This window comes from Amblyomma maculatum, chromosome 6 (genome assembly GCF_055883805.1).
Source record: "Amblyomma maculatum isolate TAMU_Amacu chromosome 6, ASM5588380v1, whole genome shotgun sequence".
NCBI lineage: Eukaryota > Metazoa > Arthropoda > Arachnida > Ixodida > Ixodidae > Amblyomma > Amblyomma maculatum.
The window spans coordinates 52,796,363-52,822,979 of record NC_139349.1 but is presented as its reverse complement, the minus strand read 5'-3'; the positions used below and the strand labels follow the sequence as shown (position 1 = coordinate 52,822,979).

The 26,617-nt window shown below is 44.7% G+C and overlaps 1 protein-coding gene across 1 annotated transcript in view; it reads left to right on the top strand.

Annotated features, from left to right (window-relative positions):
- The window catches only part of LOC146185736 (uncharacterized), a 133,169-nt gene that overhangs the window by 91,207 nt on the left and 15,345 nt on the right, over window positions 1–26,617 (top strand). Inside the window, exons 2-3 of the mRNA XM_084606659.1 lie at window positions 10,996–11,364; window positions 24,943–25,269. Of these exons, the coding sequence (XP_084462785.1) occupies window positions 10,996–11,364; window positions 24,943–25,269 (696 nt within the window). The remainder of the gene's footprint in view (window positions 1–10,995; window positions 11,365–24,942; window positions 25,270–26,617) is intronic.

Sequence of the window (26,617 nt, the reverse complement as noted above, 5' to 3'; positions counted from 1 at the left end):
GGCTCTCACGCGTCGTGAAAAAAAAAAAAAAAAGAACAAAACCCCGCTCTACTGCTTTCAGCCGTGTTTCTTGCGTGACATTGCAAGAAACTGTCTTACGGTATGCCTGTTCGGAAACCCTTTTCGCCGAGCTATTTATATAAACGCTTCGTTGGCGCTTCGCCCGATATAGAAGAGGGTCATTATTCAAAACAGTTGGACACGAAAGCTACAAAGTAATTCAGACGGGCGTGCGGCACAGACGGGTCCCATCGAAACCACAAAGTGGTCGAAGCGTTTCGACTCGAGCGGGGATGTGTTGCGCAGTCGCTGATTTAGTGACGACCGAGCTGTCTTTCTTCACGAAGTTCACCGTAGAGTCTTTTCATCGGGCTGACTATACAGTAGCGCACAGACATTGACCCACCCCGCACACAAAACGAAAATGGTAAAAGAGGACGAGATAAATTGAGATCATAATGCGCGACTGACCACGTTTCATCCGCAGTCATCGAAGTGGAAAAGGCTCGATGTTCGCTGAGCCGGAAAGCGCCGTTACGTCATCGCCGCATTACGCAACACTGCCGAACCGGCCTCCTGTTCATTCGCATTCCGCGCGCTGCTGCTTTCCCGAACCTCATTTGATCCTCTTTTGTTTTTCTTTTCGTTTTAAATAAAAGAAAACGCACCGTTGGAGATCCTATTGAATTGCGGCAACTAGTTTTATAGCAGGATAAGCTCGATCAGTCTGGAAAACGGCCGAAAGAGGCTCTCTGTTCTGGCTCCCTTGTGCGGTGCATGTTGAGAGGGTGCGGCAAATGCAACTGCGCCCACGGTTTCGAAAAATAACAGTCAGGACTCCGGCTGCTGAACAGCATCCGACTATCGGTAAAATGGAATAAACAACTCGGCAGCGTATTGGGCGCGACCAGTTTGCGGCTCTGCACTGCCGCTATAATCATTTTCTATAAAGTGCATTGGATTTTCGCCATTGGCTTTTGTATTTGTGTTTTAGTTCGGCAAAAAGTAGTTATACATAGAAGCTCACAAAAGGTTTTAAAGTAATTTAGCTAAGATTAGATTAATTAACTTTCACTACGGGGAAGGAATGATATAGCACAGGCACGGTGGGCCATAATTCCGCTTCTCTCTCCCCCCCCCCCCCCCCCCCCCTTCCTTCTATATGCGTCGTGGGAATAAAGGAAAAGAAAGCCCATGCAATACCCTGTGTTGTCTTATCACATTAAGCGCCAATAAGCGCATTATATGTAGGTGCTTACTTTAGTAGTCTTTCAAAAGGATCATAATTCATTAGCTAGTGCCTTATTTCGTCTCGCTTTTGTTGGTCTTTGCTTAAATGAAGCTGCTCGCTATTTGATAAAAATGAATAGCTAATTTGTTTAGATACTTGAAAAAAAAAAGTAAAGAAGAGAGCGGCACACGAGTTGGGGAAACCTATTTGACGTCAAATTAGGATGGGACAGCTAAGCAGGGCAACACTTCGCGCTCTGTGCCGCCACTTTGCGAAAGTAAGATAACGAGAGTGAGCCGTGCTGCACTGCTTGTTTCATCCACTGTATGTACAACCCTTCGTGTTGGCGCGTATGGAAAATCTTCAGAAAAAAAGGGAAAAAAAAGTTGGACAAATTGCTAAAAAATCTGTAAGAAAGAAAGGAAAGGCAATGGAGAGAACTCCCTTGCTCTTTTCTACTCTCTTCATTTTATTATTTTTTTTTTTTGACACACACTGAGCTACCCGACAGCCAAGCCTTTGTGCGGGAAACAAGCAGCGAACTGTTGCTTAAATCACGAGTGCGTGCACTTTCAAACAGCGCTCAGCGTCGAATAACAAGCACGGAAAAGAAGAACAGCCTGCGTGTAGTGTGCTAAAGGAAGTTTCAAATAATGGTTAACAAAAGAACGCGCAGAAAATAAGTTAGTGAAGCTATGGAAGGTAGGGAGGGAGAGTGGAGACTATGCGGGCTTCGGAGGCCTGCAGCCAGTGTCCCCGCTGTCAGGAACTGTCTACCTCGAGCGCGAGGCAGCCAGGCAATAATGAGGGCGAAAGCGCGGTTGGAGGCTGGTTAAAAATTCAGCGGCTCCGGGCGGCGCGCGGGGAGCCGCTGAGCCGAAGTCAACAATGGAAGAGTCATCAAGCATAGAAAGCCCGACAAGCTTGGGTCTTCATGGCATAAAAAGAAAAGAACACGGGATACAGAAAAGAACAGCAACAGAAGAGCTGGTAGAAAAATGTATCGCTCCCGCTGCATGGCTTTGGACTGAATCAACTGTCAAAGCGTAAACACGTTCTCTGTCACTTGTGCTTCTCTATGAGGTTTGACAGGTGTGTTGCGTTCATGGCGATGGCGCCAAATTCGCCCCTACGTTGTATATGCAACAAGAAAAATTACATGGGCGAGAAATCAGTGAAGCGTTGACTAATCATCTTTTGGTAGCTTTTCATCAGTATTCATGAGGGTGCGAGTCCTGAGAGTGGGGCGTGGTCCTGTTTTATGTTTTGTATTTTTTAAACACACTATAGAAGAACCCGAAATTTGAAAGCAGTGAGTCAACCACAGTTAATTTTGCTGCCGCCAATTTGGATTTTTAAACGCTTGGTAGAAGAACTAAACACACCGTACTTAGTCGAACCGCAAACCTATTTAGTCCTTCTAGTCAGAGGAACAAAGGCTGGGAGAGAGAGAGGAGTTAGGGAGGGAGGGAGGAACGGAGGGAGGAACGGAGAACGAAGAGAAACAATGGAGAATGAGTAGGCTTTTACGAGCTTAGGCGTTGTACAGCCGGGAATAAGAAAGTGAGCAGAAATGGAAGAAAGTTGAGACAGGATAGGCAACTTGGGCATTATATATGTGTTCAGGAAGTCTATACTTTCAATGAAATACTCCCTCGCGGAGCGAGCATCCACATCCGCGTGTCTCACAGCCATTCTCGTTTTCCATACACTCTGGAGGCAAAGCAACAGGATGGAGAGGCAGAAACCGTATACCATAGAGTGTAATTGGCCAGTCTTTTTTTTTAAAGTATTATACAGGATATCCCACAGAAAGACTGCATCCAAGCAGTCAAGGAAAATGTGTTCTATATGGTTTCCGGTTTGTGGCAAATCAAATAGTCCGCCGACAATGGGACAAAGACACCTTTTTTCCTCAACCAAGGTTTAACAGGTAATGAACCACTGTGTAAGAGGAAGAAAACACGTTTTGCTGACGACCGTACTGGCATCTTTTTAACTATTTTTAAGACATCCTTACATTTCCCTGTACAGTGTAATGATCGATACAAGGGCACTGGTATCATTACATCAAGCAGGTCCTTGTACAGCCGCTCTTGGGTTACAACACTTCGGCATTCCATTGAGAATCTCACTTTTAATATGTTAAAGGAAGCCACAACCTCGCGCAAAACAACACTCAATCTTCTGGGTTTGATGCTTCTAGAGGACACCAAAAATTCGGGCAAGTCTTGGCTCAGTCTAACTTGGAAAATTGTACGCAGAAAAGGGTCGGTTTGGTCACGTAATAACATAAACCTATATAATGCCCAAAGTGAGAAACCTGAATGGATGCCCGTTTTGAGCGAGCTTGGCAACCTAAAGCGTTTTTGAAACTTTGTGAAGCCTTATTTTTTGCTAGAGCTCTTCGTGGTATTATACTTTGACTTTGCCCCATTGTAAGTTTCATTGTGAACAGGAATTAAAAAAAAATGCAGAATAGGCAACGATAGAGAGCCGCTGGCTGAGAGGAGGATGTTATGTTAACCAAAGTCTACAAAGCACTCGGGAATGAAAGACGAAAGGGCGAACATGATGGAATGAGAGATGAAAGAAAAAGAAAAAACGGTGAAAAAATGAGCCTACATTATTCAGTTCGAGTGACGGACTGTTGGAAAATTTCTGGAATAACTGACAAGTGCGCTGCACTTCGGTGGCGTAACTTAAGTAAATTGAAGCCGTGTGTGCTAGTGATAAGCTCTGCCACATCGCTTTTCAGACGCAAATTCCCACGCACGCGGTGTTTTCGTCAAGCCACAGAGAGTTTACGCTGGTGGTTTTGACGCAAACTGTGCTTAACAAATTCAATTCTTCACTGAATGGACGGACTCGCACCGAATAAAGTTGCTTTGGGACGTTAAACCCCACAAACCAAACCAAACCTAAAGCCAACCTGTTGGCGCAAACTTCTTCGTTCAGCTGAATTTTACTTTTTCTCAAAGGACTCGTTTTGAAAGCAATGCTTATATTCAGTAGTTGTCAACCGAAGAGTTAAAGCTGTTTACACACCACTAGGCATCTTCGTCGTAGGCAGGGTTATGACAATCAGGAAACCAACATGTTCCTTGTAAGCAAACGCAACCTTTCTAAATTCTAGCCATGAATTTACAAAGGCAGCGCCCTGAATACGAAATTCCAGCTCCTGCATCTGCACAGACGCCTGTTTTTTCCCGAGAATGAATATTTTGCACTGGCGCAAGCAAGACAGTATTTGGCCGGTGCAGGCGTTTTTACTCAGGCGTGTTTGAGTTACACGTCTCAGACCCCGCTGAATTGGCTAAATTCGGCTCTCCGAAAGGAAACCGAAAAGCCCAGAACTTCAAAACAGATTTGGCTCGGAAATATGTGAACGAGACCAATGTCAGAGCCCCGCTGTGAAATCGACCGGCGCGTGCTTTAGATCGCGTGGATCTTCATAGGTTTGTGGCGATTGAATTACTTTTTTCGATTGCTTTTTAAAGCTTAGCAATATAAGTTTGCTCATTTAGAGAAAGGTAAAATAAGGAAGAAGCTTGCGAGAGCAAAAAATTGAGGATTTAAGTGTCTGGTATCACTCAAAACAGGTAGTACGCTATGGGCTCAGAAGAATGCTGTAAAACATCCCTCATTTTGTTTTTAGAAAGCATGGTCGTGAAGATTATACGTTGATCTGAGTTATGCAGAAAGATGCGAGGTTTCTATGTGCACGTGCATGCTTGAGTGCGTGTCTATGCACGCGCGAGCAGCAATATTCTTGCACATATTCATCTTAGTAGAAAAAACATCAACACAGCATTCTGACAAAGAGGAGCGCATTTTTTCCCTAATAGACAGTGTTTCAAAATAAGCTCAAATAAATTTTGAATTTTTCCCATGAAAAGGTGTTATTCAACTCAATACTCGTAATAATTTAACGAATAAAGCCTTTATTGCAAAATAAATTATATGCTTTCAGTCATAATTATTTTGATTCCGAGTCGTCCTGATTCAACCGTAACATCAAGCATACGCGTGTCGCACGCCTTTGCATCTCATGTAAGCGTACTTAGCTGAGGCGACTCTGTAAGAACACATAGAGGAACACCAAATAGAAAAAAATGGAAACATTTTGTTCATTGCCCATCGTAAAGTATTATGTTCAGTGTAAATGTGAGTGAAGTAGAGCTGGCTATCTCGCAGGGAAAAAGGGTAGATCAGTCACAAAGCAACCGCAGTATATTCTAAAATGGCTTTTGGAGATCATTATAGAAGAATGCTGGATAGATGTATGTTGTGTGGTTGTGAGGGTAGGAAGTTTTAGGTGCGAAAGAGAATTGTAGCAAAATAAAGAAATAGATACTAACATTGGCTGAAGCTTTTTATTTCTTCCTTCCTTTCTAGCTTCACCTGTATGATACCATTTCACTTGCATCTGAATTAAGCTCCGAGATTTATTCTAAAAAATAAGAAACGAAGGCGGTATGCAAAAGACTATATATGAATCCGGAGACTTGCTATGCCATTGGGAAAACGATTTTCCCACCAGGAGTGTCAAGAGCGCATTTAGGACCTTGTTCATCCACCCATTTGGTCAATTCGAACAAGCGAGCTGTCTTTGTGATGACTGATCGATAAAAATAAAAACTGCATTAAAAGCCAATGAAAGACTAGAAATATACGTTTTGCTGCTGGTGATAGATTTCAGGTGTTATTTACGCTCTCCGGCGCCGCAAGAAATTCATAAACGCAATATCAGAAGTCACATTTTCACAATACAATGAAAGAGCACCTTCGCGACTGTGCTGAAAAGCATTCCGCATCTTTTAGAGTCAAACTCAAGTCGCCGAATTTTCAGTCCGGCTTCACTGCAAGGTTGAAAGATGAAAAAGGAAAAAATGAGACCAGACTATTCGCTCTTTCTTCTCGGAGATTCCTCTCCGAGACGTCGCTCTAGATGTCGGTCTGTCGGCGAGTTCGGGTAGGTGAATTGCATGCGTGAAGAGGTGGGCAGAGGGGGACGGGTGTGCGGGCAGGGAAAAGCAGGAAGCGGTGGATATGGCGGTAGGGACATAACAGAGCAGACAGCAACGCAGATTGAAGCGAGGACTGCCTGCAGGAAGGCGTGCAGGCAGAGAAGGGGTACAAGCGAGGGCAGTCTGGTGAGCAAGCATAGAAGTCCCGGTGGCCTGAAGATTAAAAATTGAAGACGCCGACGGTCGAGGCCGTGGAACAAGTTTTGCGTATAGCAGCTGTTTATATTTTTGGCGAGGGTGGGCTCGAGCGAGGGGATGCATCCAGGCCCTCCGCTGAAGCAAGGCGAAACGTGTGGTAAAGGGTGAAAGAGAAGAGGGAAAATAAGGGCGGTAAGGAAAACTGCGTGTATATTGCGGGAAGAATGAGGAGCGGTGGTTGAGTGCGCTGCGTTGTTGCCAGCGCTTCCACAGTGATTCGAATACAGGATAGGCTGAATGACCTCGGAGCTCTCGGGCGCCGGGCACGTATGCCGGGCCAGATTCTGCACAGGTCTCCTGTTGGCAAGTCCGAGAAGCCATGGGGGTGGATTTCCCGGCGGGTTGTTTGTTAAGGCGGCCACATATAGCGGCGAGGAGACCATAAAGCAGAGCTTTCCCTCTCTGGCTCCTCTCCACGAAAGCTCGCGTTGCTGCTCCGCCTTACCCCCCTCCCGTTAGGGCGCTAGCCTGCAGTACAACTAAGCGCTGCAAAGAGATTGAAGTCCCAGAGTTTCAGGCCTAGCGGGGAAGAGAGGCGTGCTTCGCAAAGCGGAAACAAGCATGGTGTGCGCGAGTGGGCCCCGCGTTCTCTCTCTACTCCGTTGTAACCTGCGGTGCGCCCGGTTCAGAGGGCGCGGGTCGGGAGGGCGCCCAGTTTGCACGCTTTGTTCTCCCTTGAATGCCCTCATCTTTTATTTATTTTTGATTTATGGAGCTGATTACGACGGGAAACGCTTCCCCTTTCGTGGAGAGCGGGGAGCGAGCTCGCCGCCTGGGCTTGCTTCTTGCTATTTTAGGGTGTATTCCTGCTCGCCTCTGTTAGGCGCTGGAAGAAAGAAAGGGGGGATGAAAAAGAAGCAAGAAGAGAGATCGCAGGGCTGTTCTCCCCGTGAATTTGGCTCTAGTTGTGTCCTTCCGGCCGCCGCCTAATTCGTCTTCCTGAACAAATAGCTGTGGTTGGGCCAGGGTTTGCACCAAATGCTACAACTTGGCTTGCGGGACGTGGTGACGCGAGGGTTTCAAGACTGAGAACGAGGAGTCTGCGCAGGAGACGTGGAATGGGAGCTTGGCACTGTGTAGAAGAGAAGTAATTCTCAACTTTTCAATCAAATTATGTAAAACTCGTATTGAGGCAGTCTGAAACAAGAAGATTCTCAGACTTCATTTTTATGTGTTTTCTTGAATTGTGCTTATATTGTATTTGTAGAGTAATACTAAAACTATATGTTTGGAACTGCTAATATGTTTTTAAAGGTTACCTTATGATAGATGAATATTCGGAGCGTTGTGTATAAGGTAGAGAGGAAATAAGCATTTTGCGTATTGGAATGATTGATAATAACAGGGAAGGGCACATGTAGTGAGTAACCATTTTTTTTTTTTTTTTTTTGCGTGCGCAAATATAATGAAAGTGGTGGCCCTTTGTTCGCTAAAGTACGATGGTCTGCACTAACTGTCCTGGTTATTTTGCGTGCATTAAAGTAGTCAAGTAACGTCTAGCGGTGCGGTCGCATGTGAACTACATGCTAACGCACGTTGTACTTTCACTGCCCTTTCTGTGCGGAAACTGGGGCAACTTCGCTGGTCGTATAAACGCTGAGGCTTTGTACTCGAACAATGCAGGATAGTTTCGGGCCAAGGAAGCAAACAGAACAAGCCTTGGAAATTTTTCGACAGCAGCGGATATTTTATGTGAGCTTGTTCATTGCGTCTTAATGCCACAAGTGCATTGTTCATTTTTATTTTGTTGATTAAAATCTGCACAATCTCTTTCATAATGAGGAGTGTTTGCAGATCGGATGATATTAAAGTGCATTGTCGTAGAAGAGACACGTGAGAAACGATTGACGACTTGTTATCACGGAGCCGCAGGCGCACATTTGTTGCTTTTGCTTTCAGAACGTACTGTCATGAATCTGGCGCGGCTGTAATGATAATCTGGGAGCGTCTAGCGTTTACTTGCGCATATACATTCAATAAGCATCATAAATTGTATCAGGTGTATTGTTGAGGCACCAAAAGTATTGTATGGTTTGTGAAATCATGAATTTAAGAATTTGGCTTGAAAATTATATGTCTCGTAGCAGACATTTTAGACTTAAGGAAACGAAAGTTATCTTCTGATAAGTGCAAAATATGAAACAGAAATCAGTGCACTAATATGAAGCTTATTTGAAGTATATGAGATATCCACTTGATTGTGTTGCTATTGTGGTTGAATGAGTAAATGTCTTAATCTAAAAAAAAGATCGCGAACAGGGGGTTTCGGTAACGTTCTTATCAAACTGTTGACGTGAAGTTACTTTGCCTTTTTTTGCTATAACCAGGCGCAGGGCACCCAGTGCAATCTGCTCCCATATATAACACGCGGTTGGGCTTCATATAAAGGATTATGTTTTCCTATTACCTGTCTAGCACAACTCGCAAAGCTAGTAGTCCAATAGGCCTGCCCTGCAGAAAACTGGTTATCGTCTCCGAACGCAGAAAGCAATATGCGGACATATTTATTCGGGAGAAACTATGCGAGTACGTTTCCTTCGGATGTCATAAATGCGCTGAAATGCAAACCCGTGGTTCGCTTTGCAGTAGAGAAAAAAAGCGAGTGCCCTGTTTGACGCACGCGAGACGCGAGCGAAACGCGTCGAAATCTCGACATAGAAAGAGGGCAATAACGTATACCCCGCAGCCGACGCAAAGGGATTTGGTTGCTTGTAAGCCCGGCGTGGGAACGAGCGCACTTGCTTTTCGCCGGTCCGTTATAACCTTCCGCCAACGACAGAACCCAGCGCTTTTTCCACATCGTTTTCTTTGCCCTGTGGCACAATCCATGCCGACCATCCCGTTCCTGCTTTCACCAACGTAAAGATATTTCAGGAAAATATATATTCATTGGACAGGAAATGTCTGCTGTACGGCAATTCTGCTTGCTGACTTTTCTGCCCACATTCATTTTTAATTCTTTTGTTTTCCCGGCCTGATTGTTGTATGCCTGATACACGAGCTTTCGTGGAAAGGCTTTCGTCGTGTGAGATTACTTTTCAATTTCGCGAAGGATTCATCGAATGGGCTGCGGAAATCGAGTTGTGCTTGCGTGTTGTCCTCGTGAGATTACTGTAAGTTCAGAATCCTCGACTGCCATTAACTTATTTCTCTTCCTCACATACTCAGTTAAAGCATAAAAAAAAAGCAACGATTTGCAATATAGTAGAAACTGAGAGACAAGTCTGTATAATTCATGCGTCACACTTGTTTTTTCCGTATTCTCAGTAAATCAGTTATGCGCAATGTATTTATATGCTTAGGAGACGCAAAGTAGCTAATGCGTTCTTATTGAAATCTGATGCATTTTCTTTTGTTTTGTTTTTTCTAGTTACAACCCCATCTCAAACTGTCTAGATGAAAACGATAATGTGTCAGACATTTTGGTGGCGTCATACAGCTTGTCACTTCTGTGTATTACTGTATTACATTTTTTGTATTCAGTTATTGCGTCGCGCTTTTTTTATGAATAAATAAAATGTAGAAATGAAAATAAAATTCTATAACCCATTGGCTAGAGGGTAAATACGTCACATTTAAAACAACACGGTATGTAGACGTTTTCTCTGAACTGGGAATATTTTGCGCCTACTATTATGGAGAGCGTTTTTGCATTTTGCCTCCATTAAAATCAGATCTCTGCAGCCGCGATTTGATTCAGCGATATTGGGGTCACGAGTCGAACATTGCAAGCACTAAAACACCGCGACGGGTTAGGAAAAACAAGCGCAAATAAAGAAAGAACAATACTTTACACTTTAGTATTCTAAAAAACTTATATGCCCACCTCAAAAAGCCAGATTCGTTGCTGATACCAATTTTTGCTCAGAAGAAGGCGCCACGGAGGCTTAGTGAAGCTCTCTGAGGTCCCTGATGCAAATTCTCAAGTTGATTATGCCTTAAGTAATGCCAAAAGTTGGGCGAATTGGTTAACATTGATGATGGAAAATAGCGCGAAAGTACACGAAAGACGGAAGGACGTAAGACACGGACAAGCGCTTGCCCATGTCTTACTTCCTTCCGTCCTTCGTGTCAATTCAGTTCAGTCGTTCAGTCGTGTCCGACTCTTCGTGACCCTATTGAACATGTCACGCCACGCTTATAATGGTATTGTGACTGGCCATAGGGTTTTCTTGGCAAGAAGCACTGGAGTGGGTTGCCATTACTTTCTCCAGTGAATCACATTTTGTCAGAACTCTCTGCCGTGACCTGTCTATCTTGGGTGGCCCTACACAGCAGAGCTCACGACTTCATCGAGTTTCGCAAGCCCCTCCGCCAAGACAAGGCAGTGATCCATGAAGGGGATCATGGATCATTTCGCGTACTTTCGCGCTATTTTCCATCATGATTGATTATGCCTTTTCTGCGGATTTACTGCCGCATACTGGAGTACTTCGTGTACGATAGTAATCGTTAACATACCCGAATGAGTCCCCAGTCTGTTTAGTCGGTAGAGATGCCAACGGCACTGTACCTGCTTTTCTATTTTGACCGCAGTGGCGTCGAGCCTGGACATCCTACACCTGTCGGTGCCCAAGTGGGTGGAAAACGGCACCGAGGACTCTGTGTTGCTCGACTGCGTGTACAACGTAAACCGCGATGATGAGCACCTGGTGATCAAGTGGTTCCTCAACGACGACCCTCAGCCCATCTACCAGTGGATCCCCGAGCTGAACAAGCGGTTCGTCTCGAACCGCCTCAAGGATCGCATCAACCTGGACTTTTCCCTCTCCAACGGTAACAGCTTCACAAAGTTCCGCGCGCTCAACCTGGTGCGGCCCACCACCGAGCTGAGTGGCCGATACTCCTGCCATGTCATGTCGCTCGCTGGCCAGGACTCCGAGTCCAAGCTCATGACCGTCTACGGTAGGTGGCAGCACTAGCAGTTCACCGCAGTAACCCACCGCATAGTCTTTGATGGTGCTACCTGTATTAGCCACAGTCTAAGTTAATATTTTTGCAATATTAGCCTACACTGACGATTTACTAGTGTCGTGCTGGTCTCAGCTGTAAACACTATAGAAGAATTTTCGGCGTAGGGCTGGCCTTTTTTTATACTTTCATTACTTGACAATGTTCCTGTCCACTGCTCAAATTATTCAAATTGCTTTAGTACTGCAACGATTCAACCCCAGTCTGCCTAAGTGAATCAATATAAAATGTGAGAGAAGATCACAATGACTCTGATTTGATACGTAGGCTCTTGTAGCTCCTCAGTGAGATCCCTGAAATAATGTATTTCTCAGGGATGCAGTTCCACGATGGAACCAGCCGTAAAGTGCCATTGCTTTTAGGAAATAACACAATTAGCGCAAATATACAAATGATTCTGTTGATTTCGTAATCTAAAATAGGTTGGTTGATTTATGGGGTTTAGCGTTCCAAAGAGACTCAGGCTATCAGACACGCCGTATTGGGCTCTGGAAATTTCGACCAACCAGGATCATCGCATAGTTCACAGGCGCCTAGCTTTTCGACTCCAGCGAAAAGCGGCCGCCGAGGCCGGTATTCGATCACGGATCCTTGGGCACAGTAGTCGAGCGCCCTAACCACTGCGCCACCTCGGCAGGGCTAATATAGAACACGTGTGAAGCACCCACACAATGCTGCTTTCCTGCAGTTTGCAAATGCTTAGGCACCGTCCGCTGTCGTGCGGAGTTTATTTGAGCTAAGCCGTCACGTAACTGAGTCTGATCGTCAGCTGGACCTAATTTATTGAAATTCAGCAGCTTAAAAAAACAACTTTACTGCTTTTTCAAACCGCACTCTATACCTTTCATTTCATTTCCACGGAAAAGAATTTGTAACTTAGTTGGAAAAACTGGACAGAAACTCTCCTGTAAAGGGCATGAGAAGGATTGCACTAGATAAATAAAACTAAAATTTTGGTTGACTGCAGAGCTTTTCTTTAGAAAGCTACAATAAATACCATTTAATGGTTACTTTCATAGTGAGTACAATTGCGCCTTAGTGCCTCATATGACAGCTGTCAAGCCATAGAAAAAAAAACCTCTAAAAAAAAAAACAAACAAAAAAATTCACAAAGAACGACGATGCCTTGCTGCTCTCCCTAGGTAGTCAACGCAATTTGAGCTTCGCTTATCACCATATTTACGTCTGGGCAATGATTAAGGTTTTCAAATGGTTCGAAAAATGTTATATGAAGAACGCTTTCCGTAAACAATAAAGCATGACGATCTGGCTTGCGGAGCCACGCAATGAGTCGAACGGCACTTGAAGGTAATAGAACGACAATTTTTTTTCCTTTTTGATAGCAGTGATTACATCCCAGATAGGTTATTATTAACAGGCTTTTTCCCGAAGTATAAGAACAAAATTTTGCGTTTTCACAATTGGCAACGATGCCTAATAATTGCAATTTTATTCTTCGTTACAAATTATATGAAGACCCGCCAATCTGAAATTTTAATCTACATGAGAGATATTGCCGAATTCTGAGACTGAACAGATATTTAGACGGCCGATCTTCTATTATTACTGCTAAAGCGACAAAATGTGTTCTTTCTCGCAATTTATAAGCCCTTTGTAGGTTACTAATGTTTTGCGTAATGTTCTACAAATTGGTAGAAATTGTCGCTCCAATAATTAGAAAAAGCAGAAGAATTCTCACAATTCTTTATTCGGATGCACAATTCTCAACCCCGGACGTAAAGTAGCGCGCTAAAAAAAGTGAGGCGGGCACGTCCCCTTAGCGCAATAGGTGCTCTAGAAAAGAGGGACAAAAGTGACCCTCGGCCTCAGTAAGGAAACTTGAAAAATTATCTTTGCAATAAGGGTGACGCAAATGCTCTTCTTAACTCTATACGCAGCTGTGCATTCAACGCATTGGTTCTGATGGGAAAGGTGCCAAGCTTTGGATGGAGAGTAGGCGTGGCATAGTGCACACTTATAGCTGGCCGTCTTATTCTTCATGAATGCGCCAACATTTATTTTACGTGCCTAGTCAGCCGCTGGCGGCTTAGCAGCGATTGAAATCACGTATAGTTTGACTGTCGTCGGGGAAGAAGAGTAGAGATAAATAAATAGCGCTAGTGTTCTTTCTAGAACTTAGATGTATTGATATAAAATAGAAGAAAAAATTGCCAGACATGTCGGAGAAGAAATAGAGCTGGCTTCGTCCGGGCAAAACCTCGCGCTTGTGAAACTTCGACCAGTGGTAACTAGAACTGGCCTTGATCCTGACAGCTATATAAACTACGAAAATAAATGAAAGGGGCGTTAAAGCATCGCTTTATTAGTTAAAGACATGAACCGCCTTCAATACCTCCATTTTCGTTCTGCGAATAATTTTTTATTTTTTATTTATGATGTTTTGTTTCTTTTTAATATGAAGTGCAGCATTTGTTTCACTTCTCAAACGTATCTGAGGTACGTATGTCGTAGGTTCGAATTCCTATCGGAAGCTAGCCTCCTGCGTGACCAGCAGATGGATGATAAATGTGAAACGACCACGCCACCCTGAACGCTGCACGAGGAACCGTTGTGTTACAGATTTGATGCAAAATTACACGCGTGTCTTCTCCAGCAGTATGTTTTCTATAGGAGGTTACGGCGACGGCGACGCCTTTTCAACCGTACTAGCTGTACAAGCTTTTGCGTAAAATTTTCTTTACCCAAGAGCTGGCACTAGTATAGAATAATGCTTAACATCCAACCCGTGCCTGTTCGATAACGCTCAAAGCCAGATAAAAAGAGCGGGTTAAGCTTGATCTCTCATTTTAAGAGGTTACAGATTCTGAGTTTTCCTTCGCTGATGAGGCTCAGTCGTTAAAGCGCTCCCAAACTGAACTGGGCGGCGCGGGTTCGATGACAAACACGGTGTCATGTTTCGATGCAAGCGAAACGCAATGCTTCCATGCACAGTTGATGTTAGAGCACGTAAAAAAAAAAAGAATAAAAAACTGCGCAATTTTTTGCAGCCCTCGACTGCGTCATCCTCATGACCTTTGTTTGGTAGGTCATAATCATATACTAGTCGGAATTGTAAGTTTTCGACTCTCCCTGTCGGTTAAAAACACAAAGCTATCTCAAGAGAAGAAAACATCTAGATTCACCTGTTTTATTATTATTATTGTTATCATTCTGTTTCGGATTTTGAATCTCTGAAATGATTTTCGTCGTTATATTAAGTAAACACTTATAAAGCCGTGTTAGTTGATTAAAAGAAGCACCCTCGCGTAGTGGTGAATGCACGATGTGCGTACTGCTCCTGTAAAGGGTGCACTGCCACAGTTACATCGTATGTGCGGAGAAGAAAACTTTAAATCATATGGGGACACTAATAAATAATAATAATAATAATAATTGGTTCACAGGAAGGGAAAGGCGCAGTACCTGTCACACTCTGCGGACACCTGAATTGCGCCGCAAAGGAAGGGAGGAAGGTGGGAATGAAAGTGGAAAGGGAGAAAGAGGAGCCGTAGTGGAAGGCTTCGGAGTAATTTCGACCACCCTGGGGATCTTTAGTGTGCGCTGACATCGCACAGCACACGGACGTCACTTCGTTTCGCCTCCATCGAAACGCAGCCGCCGCGATTGGGTTCGAACCCGGGAACTCCGCAACCTTCCTGTGAAGCAATTATTATTATTATTTATTAGCGTCCCCTTATTGTTTAAAGTTTTCTTCTCCGCACATACGATGTAACTGTGGCAGTGCACCCTTTACAGGAGCAGTACACACATCATACATTCACCACTACGCGAGGGTGCTTCTTTTATTATGCTAACACGGCTTTATAAGTGTTTACTTAACATAACGAATCAAATTATTACAGCGATTCAAAATTCGAAACCGAATGATAACAATCTTATTAATCAATCAGGTGAATCTAGATGTTTTCTTCTCTTGAGATAGCTTTCTAAGTCGGGTGCCTACGCGATAGTGTTTTTACCGTTCACGTACATGCGCGTAAATCTTCGCCTAATAACTAATACCTTTCTTATGCGCCTATTATCTCACGCATAGTCGTAAACTGCCACACTATGTGCGATACCACTCAATGTGAAATGTGCAAATCATTTGTACGCGATCTGTGGCGTTAGGGTATAAGAAGTTGAGGGTTTTCCAAAATAAACGTTGTTGAAAGTCAGCGCTCGTTGTGTCGTCCTCTAATCTTGTGCTCCCGTCCTGTGTTCCGCGCTGTTACCTCAAATATATATACAAAGCTCAGCTTTAACGAAGCCTCACGATCATGTTTACGTGGCCTAGGAGTCGCGTGTCTGATTCAAGGTTCAAGGTTCAAGCTACTCGAGTTGGCAGCTCTTGCCAACTTCGCCTCGCCTCTCGGTCTCGGAACTTTATACAATCCGCCGAAAAATGAGTGCCCGGCCATGCCACTTGCTGAATAACAATGTCAAAGGCATGATAGTGATTTCTTGCTTGCACTACAAGCACGAATTTCCCTTAAGGGAGTAAAACCAGAGTGGACACGTCATCTAGCACTCTCCACATATTAGCGTGGTGTTGTCTTTAAGCTCCGGGGTAGATTTTCGCATACTAAATATATGAAACGCTATACTGTTGGTTGCAAAGACATATCACTACCTAAAAAAAAAGCTCATCTGATGCAATTATCAATCGCAGAAGACATTTAGCGGTGGCACGTGAAACCTTCATGTTTGTAACTAGAGGTGATTGGAACATCGGTTAAGATCTTAGTAAATGCGAGCGCTTCGCATGCTTTGAAGTCACGATCTACTTAATATGCTGCCTAATAATGTTCCACAATTTTACTGATGAAAATGTGCTCCAGGGATTGAGCAGTATAAACTGTTTCTGATTTGGAGTGCTTAGAGGATATGTTGCTCCCTGTTTACTCTTTTATAGGCCAATGTATGATTAACTTCATAATCCTGCCGTCGACAATGGCGACGCTGACACCAATGCCAGACGTTTGGGAAAATGGGGCGTTTAATTCTTTCGCGTTACATCCACGAACATTTTTTTTTTTTGTCATCATGCAGCTTTCCAACATCTCATTACCAGACGTATAAAGACTAGGTGAATATGCACGGCAATGCACTTCCGAGTAAACAAGAAATTAAAGTTAAACAAGTTAAAAGCCGCTTCCATGGCATGCGAATGCGATGTTGCTTTATGGTGTTTCCGTAGCTCGCAAACAGACTGAATAATTCAATGACTACACAACAACGCGGTATAACGAGTGTCGCAATTATTTGCTCTGCTTGAATTTCAAAGAGTATAACTGAAAGTAGATCGGGTTGGTGCCTACTCACTCAAGACATACGCTTATCTCTACAACAAGGCGAGAAAATCTTGTTGAAAGTTGGGGGAAAAACAATAACAAAAGCAACTGCCCAAATGCTCTGGTTGCCAGCACCCAAAGTTCGCGCGGAAAGAGTATTCGCCACCAATCTTCCAAATGTTCTTCTGAATGGGCAGAGAACGCATTTCCCGAGGCCTTGAATGGCAACAGCGTATTGCGTTGCCTAGAGATATGTAAGCACAAACTGGGCGCCGTTTGCGACATCAACATGTGTGCCGAACACGAGTTTCCGAGGCGGCCAACGCCACGCAGTAGGCAGCATGAGAAGCGGCGCGCGTGTTTGTCCACGGCCACGACCGGCAAGCAGTGCTGGGTGCCCGCGACCGGAAACCGAGTCCATTACTCATTGTTACTCCATCAGAGCTGACGACCAGACGCCGCTGTATCATCAGCGGTCCCGAAACAGGGACACGCAAATCGAGCATGAATAATAGCGTTGGCGCCCCGGGAACTGCCGCAAAGCGTAATCCGACGAGTACGCCGGGACCTATTATGTGGCGACAACATTTGGAAGAGGGAAGAGGGCGAAAAAACAGACAAACGAAAAGTAGTTCTAGAAGGAAAACACAAGCGAATAGGTTGGATATCTACCCTGTTACTTTCCGTTACTTGAAAAAAGTGCTGCTCTCTCTCTATGCCATGTCTCTCTGTTGTATGTTTCTTATTTTGTTGTGTCTGCATTTTCTTGCGTGAGGTGTGTTTGCATTGTATAAATATTCACCTGCCATCTGGCTGCTCCGAGGCGCCATAATTTTTGTCAGTCAACTTGCAGGTACCATTGCTGAAACACAGTTGTTTTATCATTCCTGGCATGCAGGCTGCCATCTTCGCTCGGTAAAGGTCTGGCCTAATGCATAATAATACCTTCGCGATCTGGCATCTGGCTTGCTCTCGCAGCCAACCTTGTTAACTGCGGTGTGAAAAATGCGCAACCGCCCCCTGAGATGAAGATGAATCGAGAACGACGAGATGACAGGGGAAGCATGGAAAGCTGCAGGTAAAAGCACAGGGCGCGTGACACCCACATATATATTTGAGGGAGCTCAGGAACACGAGTAGAGTGTTCTGCTATGAATGAGGTCGTTTCTTTTTGTATGCCCTCTGTTTAAACACACAAAATTCAAAATTCTCATTTCACGCATACCTGTTGAAGAAAAGGACTATTTTATGCTGGAAGTAACATATGTTCATTATACTGAAGCGGCCAACAGCAAAGACACGGAATTAGGGGGGAAATGAAATATATCTTTCTATATTATTGTAGGAACATGCTTAACATTTATCAGATTGCCTCATATCTTTTCTGAACGGTGAACAAGTTTTAGCCACCATATTTTCTTAGAAATAGAGATCAATTGAAAGAAGTGCGAGATAAAAAAATATAAATTTTCTTCTTTTCTTTTTCGCGTGCCCGGTGCGCAAAAATTTTTCGTAAGATGTGAACGGCCATTTATGTCAAACACATATACACTCGGGAAACATTCCTACACTATCTAGCCGTCGGGAGTAAGTGTAGGCACTGAATTCATTTCAAAAACTGTATAGAACGCTCTATAACGGCTCATAGATGGTCGTGAAAAAGCATTACAAAATGTCTTTTCTTCAAACATTCAAGTGCATCACCGAGAGTGGCTTTTTGGCAAAATACCAATATCGATCCCCTCTGTCAGCAGTGCTGAGCGCGTAGTATGTCATAACAGCCGCAATAAACGTGCAGCTTTTAACCTTCGTCAGTATTAATTTGGAGCGGCTCGTCTTGTTCGTTTTTGCGCCTTAATAGTTTTGACGCATTGAGAGTTAGAAATGCATGATACACCAACATTAGGAGTAATCACGGAAGAGTTTTATTCCTTTCAGAAAACTAACGACGCACATTTGAAACGATTAGAGACAGCAGTAAGTTCAGTTTACTTGCCCTTCCTTTAGAACAGGCTCTCTTCTTTGTTCACCATGCTACATTCTCTCATTAACTTTGGCTGTAGGTACCGAACGTACTTGCAGCCAACGGAAGGCATACATGGAAAAACGGAAATGGAGAAACAGAAGGTATACATGCTAGCTTTTCTCAGTTATGATAGTTTTCCGACGAGTACGCCGGGATGAGTACATGAAGGCGTCGAATATACGCCTTCGTGTAGCCGCATGCATCATTTGGTGAATGACCTTTCGCCTTATCACGGAAAGCTATTTCTTTTACGAGCCAATGTACTCTTCTGGCAAAAGCGTCCCGCCACAACTGGCGAGAGCCCTACATTTTCTGCCCTTGCAATCGCAGTCTCGAATTGCCAGGAGTAACCAACTTTTCATAATCATCGCCTCCTCCGAGCCTTTTTGCTCGTACCGTATAACTGACGGGCCTCCATATAATGCTAGTTTCCCGTCTTTCGCGTCAAAATTGAGACGATAACGTTCGTAGTAAAGCGTGCTAGGTAATTTTGTGTGATTCCTCGTCGGTCAAAGTTCGGGGCTAGCTCGCGACAGAAGTTCCAACCGACGACATATGATCTCACAAGGTCCCTTCAATTGTATCGCCTTTCCTGCCATGAAAATTGGCTAGTTTTGAGCAAAGGAAAAACTCAGTGTCTGTATCCCTTGTCGGTGGGCACCAGCACCGCAGCGTGAGGAAAGGGAGGAACTTAAGCGTGACAGAAGAAAGAGGGGCGCCGTAGTGGAGGGCTGGGGCACACTTTCTACCGCCCACGTTAATTTGACGTGCACTGATACCGCACAGAACACGGACGCCTCTTGTGTTTCGCGTCCATCGAAACACTGCCGCCGCGGCCGGCTTCGAATCCAGCAACGCCGGCTCAGTTGTCAGGCGTGTTAACTACCTGTACTACGCGACCTGTAACTATTCAATATTGTAACGCAACGCTTCGCCATACAGCATTCTGGGTGGGTGGCGTCATACTATTTCTCTTTGAGCATAGCATGCGTATCTCAGTAAAGTTGCAGGCTAGCTTGGGAGAGGGATTACAACCGATGACATACGTACCTTTAACGGAGTGCCTTTCCCCTATTTTCGTTTCAGAATTGTTGCGCAATCGTTAGTCGTACGGGGTTTCGAATGGCGTCTTACGATTTCTCGTTGCACACAGAATACAACAAATAGCAAATTTGAAGGATTGCTCGAGACAGGGATTCTTATCGATGGCATATAAATTCATAATGAGACAATCATGTTTTCACCTTTACAGCAAGTAAGCATTCTTAATTACCTTCCGTAATTATTAAAAAAATCGGAATTCCACAAAGAAACACGGCAAGACAGCGCACCTCAAATTCCGCCCTAAACGCAACGCTAACACAAATACCGGTAGCAATAAGAACATCTGCAATAATCCTTAATGAAATGCCTTGAACAAAGCGCAGGCGTGACCGCTATCACAGAATGAACTCTACGGCGCCGCCATACGGCCATGAGGCGCGTAGCAATGACTACGTTTCCAGGGCGACGTTCAGGTCACTAAAAGAATAATGGAGCACTTGCTAAGCTTAAAGTACTTAGATATAGTGATGAAAGCGATCATTTGGTCAGACCGGCGGATTTAACAGCGACAACGACTATGATGCATTCGAGAGTTAGGAGCGCAGGTCTTGCTGCAGCGAACTAGTCCCTATAGTCCCTTGAATAGTCTGTAGTCCCTTGAGATTACGGCCTGAAAACATGCCCCTCTTACAATGCAAACAAACAGTATCAAATTCACTCTTTACTGAAGTATATAAAGCACTGCAAATGAAATCAGCTAAAATTATTTCTTGATTTCGTACCTCTTACCTTTACACACACAGTAAAAGCTCCAAAACGCAAAAGACAGGACAGCTCATGGCTGCACAGGTGTGCTAGGATCATGAATCAGAAAGCAATCAAAAGACTCATTAGCCATAACGTACTTCATTGACGAGAAAGGTTTTCAGTATCAAACTGTGATGATAACGCTGAGGGTTTGAAAGATGCCGAAAGAAAACAAAATAGACGTAATGCTGCTGCTCTTTCATAACGTCCGGGTTACTACAGCTCAGGCGGATAGCACACCGAAAGAGTACTGCTTGTAGTAGGCGACCCAAGTTTATCGTCTATACTGCTCGTTGGTTCATGCAACCTAAGTTAACGAGAAGAGCCCATTCGCATGTGCCTCTACCAACGCATCGATGATGGCTCTGCCGCCTTTGAGTATGTAGCCAGGCCAAACTCAATATTGGCCGCGGCCGTCGTATAAACTCGTTTTGTCGAGCCGATATGTATTGCTTCTGCCGCCGTCGCTGCCTTTCGCCCTCTTCAGAGGCGAAGGCGCGTATACATGGGCAGGCCTGTCTCATGTAGGTGCTCATTTCTTTCCTCAGCTCCCAGAGGTCCCATGTGTGAAATAGCACCGAGAGTAATTAGCAACCGCCACGTATTCATTAGGGAAGTTCGTTCAGCGATGCGGCAACTTTGCATAGAAGCGTTCCAATGGCTTATTAGGAATGCGTCTCCCTTCTCCCCAAAGTCCAAAAGCGGGAGAAAAGGCGATAAAAAAAAGAGAAAAGAAAAGAAAACAGTGCGAGAAGAAGCTCGTTCCGAAATCAAACCACCCTCCCCGGTACGCGAGAGCATCCAGCGGGGAGAACCCGTCAAAGAGCCGGGCCCGGCCGGCGTGGCGGCTGGGAATGCGTCAAAGAAATGACCTCCGATGCACCTGCCGTGCTAATCCGGGCGGTAATGAACGCGGCCTCCCCCCAGACGTCGTCAGCGGCGCGTAGCGCCACTGTGCGCGGCAGCGAGGGAGGCCAGGGGAGGGCTTCGTGTGGTCGGACCTCTTTAGCCGGCCTGAACTGCCTCTACTCATTGCTCCTTCGGCACGGTCGTATAAATCTTAGCAATTCCGGAGCTCCTTTAATGTTTTCGTGGCCTCATAACGGTGCGACGGTGAGGTCATTTGCGGGATGAGCGCTTTGAGCGAAGGAAATAATTTAGTTCAAATGATGCAGTAGAGTCTGCGTAGGACTTGGTCAGTTTGCGGCATCCGTGGGCTGTGGAACGAAACGATGGGGTTAAACTAAGAATACAAAGTAGACAAGCGTGAGGAGGGGGGGGGGGAGGGTGCGTTAAAATTGAGTTCCTTCTCAACTGAGCGGCACAGCTTCGAGAGAGAGAGGGGGGGGGGTATAGTTTGAAGAAATGCATTCAACATATAGCCCTTGGCGATAATAACGTATATACGTAATTTTGAGAGGCACGTCAACGTTCTTTACCTCGTGTTTCAGATAAATGAAAGGCAATAAAAGGAAGAGGTCGGATAAGAGAGCAAGACAATGATATGCGTAGTTAACTGAAGTGGTGTAATAATTTTGGTAAATGTGTTTAGGTATAAACTAACCTTAATTTAGGCGTTAGAGTCTTTCTGTGCTTACTGCTTTTCAGGCAGCGCCCTTTTCCAGTCTACCAGGAAGACGTTTCCGGAATGTCTCAATTGCTAAAAAAAAAAAAAAAAAAAAGAAATGAAACCTGTTTCAGCCCTCTGCCGAGAGAAAGAAGAAGCGATAAGAGTACCGTCTAGCTTACGCCCTAAGGGGGTAGACGTATGGTTTTATTTATATGCACTGTCACGTAGTCTCAACTGCATTACTACAAGGCGCTCAAATGGAGCGGTAAGACGAAAATATCTCCTTATATCGACCTGATTCTATTATATTGCGATCTTGGACGTTCGTGGTAACATATGCGCCGTTTCGCAAAAAGTACCGCTTTTGAGGTAATCGAGTAACCTCAAAATGGGTGCCTAGTGAAGCGCATCGTATCAATTGTTAACAAGCTCTACTAATGATACAATTGTGAAGCGTTTTCTTAGCTCGTGAAATAAAAAAAAATCCATTCTTTATTGTGGACACTGGTGCAGTTCTAACACACATCCAAAGCTAACAGTGTAGGCTTGCATAGTCTTTGCAAGCACATATAAGCGGCAAAAATGCTCGCAGGGTCAGTTGGAAGTGGGCGTCTGTAATCTAACTTTCGTTGCTTTTCCGTTCGTTATAGAGGTCGTGTTCTAGAGGTCGTGCTCTAGAGGTCGTGCTCTTGGAGAAAGAGCTAAGAAGGCGGGTAAAAGTCCTAGCATATCGATCAATGAGCATCGCCGCATCTATCTTGATCGATCTACTGAATGCAGAACTTACACAACTACATGCTTATAGTGTTGATTTAGTTAGTAGAAATCTCGTAAATTACTGGGCCAACTAGTTCTTTGCGTCTGGCCTAAATTTGTTGTGTGGTTCTTGCAGGGGGGCGGGGGGGGGGGAACAAAGTGCGGAGTAAAGAATGAATGAATTAACGAACGGTTCATTTACTGACTGACTGAATGAATTAAATTAAGCACTGAAGGCTTCATGCAACAAAAATTAACAAAACTAGTAAATACCACTGAGCATCATTAATGTGCGCTGTTTATTGTGCCGACTTGGCACGAAGGGCAGTGAAATGTTCTGAAGCCTTGGCGTTAAACATACCGTAATATTCAAAATATTTGCACACCCTACCGCCACCTCAAAAATTATTGGTAAAAAGGGGGGGGGGGGGGGGGGGGAGGGGGGGGAGGGGCTTGTTTCACGGAGCAAATAAACATAAAAAGCAAAGGCTAGAAAATATACACTTTTTGTTTGCATTTAGCGTGGATTCACAAGACGTACAATAAATATAATCATAAGATGTTGTCTTGCTGGAGAGATTCACAAAACAATCCTTTTCAGTCAGCGAAATCCACTTCTTTCGTTGCGCGAGGGCAGCTCCACATAACTGCAACTGGGTCTGGCGCCGATAAGGACGGATCGTCTGGCAATCATACTGCCACAACGTGTCTGTCGGTCCTGCATATCATACTAGAAAAAAGATAGCGACCTCATGTTTTGTATCGGACGCCGACATCCTTGCGCTTGCGAATTAGAGTGCTTACTTTAGTTATCTCGATTGCTTTTATTCTGCATGGCCATCATTTGACTTTGAAGTCGCGAAAAGTCGGAATGATTTGTGAACAAAAGTTTATTTTCTTTATTTGTTTTTTGCGGCCACAGATGCTAGAGGGCGGAGGTACGTTTCGCAAATTGCTAGGCTTCCTGTTAACATTTGCTAGGGGTGGGCGATGACTAGATGGTTTTCAGATAAATCATTATTTGCCTAATGGGGGATAGGCGATGACTCGGGATATATCCGGTAAGCAACATTTGGACTCAGCGTGCAAGCGTAAATCGCCGCCAGTCTTACTAAGGTCGCCGTTTATCCTGATACCGCGTCGAGCACTGTGGCCTAAAAATGGCCAGTAACGAAATGCAGTTTGTTAATGAAGGTTTCGCATGCATTATCACGAGACCAACTACACTCAATCACTGAGTCGGACTGAGGTCACATTTTGGCTTTTCTACTTCGTCCATATCACGGCGGCTCTAAAGCGGCAAGTCATCAGTTACGTGTTTCGCAAGAATTCTCTAACATGGACGCATTGCTGCGGTCGCTGAAACGGTTGCAGTTAAGTGCAGTGACTATATCTGTGCGTGGTTAGGCGAGCGTTGGTGTTGCTAGCCAACCAGGTAAAATTAGTACCTGCTAGACGTTTGTGAATACTGCCACAGCCAGAGGGGTTGAGAAATCGGACACTTGCGAGATTAGGTCCCCGAAGAGCGCTCTTAATAAGCGAGTGCACGAGTTCATCCAAGTGAAACTGAGGTTGGCACCGTGGCTCACAACGTGATGATGTGAGTGAGTGAGTGAGTGAGTGAGTGAGTGAGTGAGTGAGTGAGTGAGTGAACTTTATTAACTGCTCGGGGATCTTTTTCTTCGCCTCTTCAACCGAGGCTGACGAGCGGTTGGCGCCCCCAGTCCAGGGCATCACTGGCTTTCGCCAGTTTGCGAGCTCTTGTGACCAGGTAGAGCTGAGCCTCCGGATCAGAGCTGGCCAGCAAAGCCTGCCACTGTCTTTCATTTGGGTTTTCAATTTTTTGTAGTCTGATGTGAGCTGCATTCCCATGTTATGTGGTACAGGTTAGGGGTCTTCCCGCACCACGGGCACTCGTCTCTGAATGTCGTGGGATGCATCATGTGTAATATGTGTAAATTAATGAAGGTGCCCGTCTGTAGCCGCCTCAGAGATCCCTGTTTTGTTCAACGCAGCTCCGCCGAAGCGGTTCGACTTCACCTTCGAGCGGGTGTCGGAGCACGTGACTAAACTGACGTGCGAGGCGGACGGCGTGTTCCCACAGCCGACGCTGTTCCTGTACCAGAGCAGCGGCAGGGACCCCGTGTCTCGGCCCGTGGCCTCGGCGCCACCTCGCGCGGCGCTCGCTGATGCCGCGGGCGGGGGCTACCACGTGCGTCTGACACACGCGCTCGACAGCCGCACGATGGAGGCATCCGGCCACGTGGAGTACGTGTTCGAGTGCGTGCTCGCCATTCCAGAGACCAACTTCAGGCAGCAGCGGAGGCTAGAGTTTGAACCCGGTGAGTGACGCTCTTTCATATGGGAAGAAGCATTGGGCCAACACACAACCGTATTTACTCGCATAAAGGTGGCAGTTGAGTAATAGATGCGCCAGTATATGTTTGGCAAGGAACGGTGAGGAAAGTAATACTATTTGTTTTTGTAGATTGTGCGTTCATTATGCCATTAAATACGGCGCATTTCTGCTCTTTTCATTTAATATATGTTCCTATTTTTGCTTTTTGTTATAAGGTCATTGGTGTATGCTTGTTATTGATTCTCCCATAAGTACGGCGAGGGTGGGGAATCAATTTAGCCAATCTCAAGAGCGAATTTATAGGGGAGCGTAATTGAATAATGATTCCTTAAATGACGCCGGTATTGTGGATTTGTTTTTTTCATGCATTATATACGCCAACGCGATAAGGATGACACGAAAGGAAACAGCGCACAATATGCTTCAATAAAACCTCGAAACTATTATATGAGATGCGAGCACTAGTAGAAAAGAAATTAAGAAAAGTGACGAGCAGTCATATAGCTTTGCCACTTTAAGAATGTTTTTAGCCTTTCAACCGCATTTAGTTATTCGGTCCTGCTTGTAGCCTTCCTGTGCTCTGCTCTTTGCTGAAGAGGCTAGCCGTGCATACGGCAATTATGTTACCCTCTGTCGACTAACGCGATAATTCTCTCCCGCCCCTACCTTTTCATATTATTGCTTTTGTGTCATGCACTGTGGACGAACTATATTTGAGCTGAAACGGTAGATGATTTATGCAGGAAATGCTGTTTAATTATTGAAAAAAATTTACTCTACTTTGGCACTTTCCCACATGCGGAAGAAAAGAAAAGGACACTGCAAAGTCGGCGCATCCACATTTAGGATTCCGTGCTATTGTTCTTCTTTTTTCTCTACTCAATTCAACGTTTAACTCCTGCATGTAGCGAATACATACTTTATTTTCCTAAGAAAGTCAATTTATCAATTTACGGTGAAAGGATTGCCGTACGTTTACACAGAGAAAATGGGTAATTAATAATTAAGAGGCGGCATGCGCGGAGGCTCAAAAGTAAGAAGATCGGCATTTGAATCGTAGCATGTAGTCCTGATATTCTGGTATAAATTGGGGCGAAATATTACCAGGAGTGTTCACCGGTAACTAAGAATCATAGGTGTACCCAAATGTTGTATAAATTATTTGGCTTCTAGAAAATGGCGTGTTGAATGACTGAACAAATATTTGTAAGCTAAGGTAATAGAAATCTTCACGTGATGGCATTGGGCTCTTCTGTCACTATGCAGCTGAATATCAAGACACGGGAAGCATTCAGCAAGAAATATTTGATTAGCACAGCGACTTTATTATC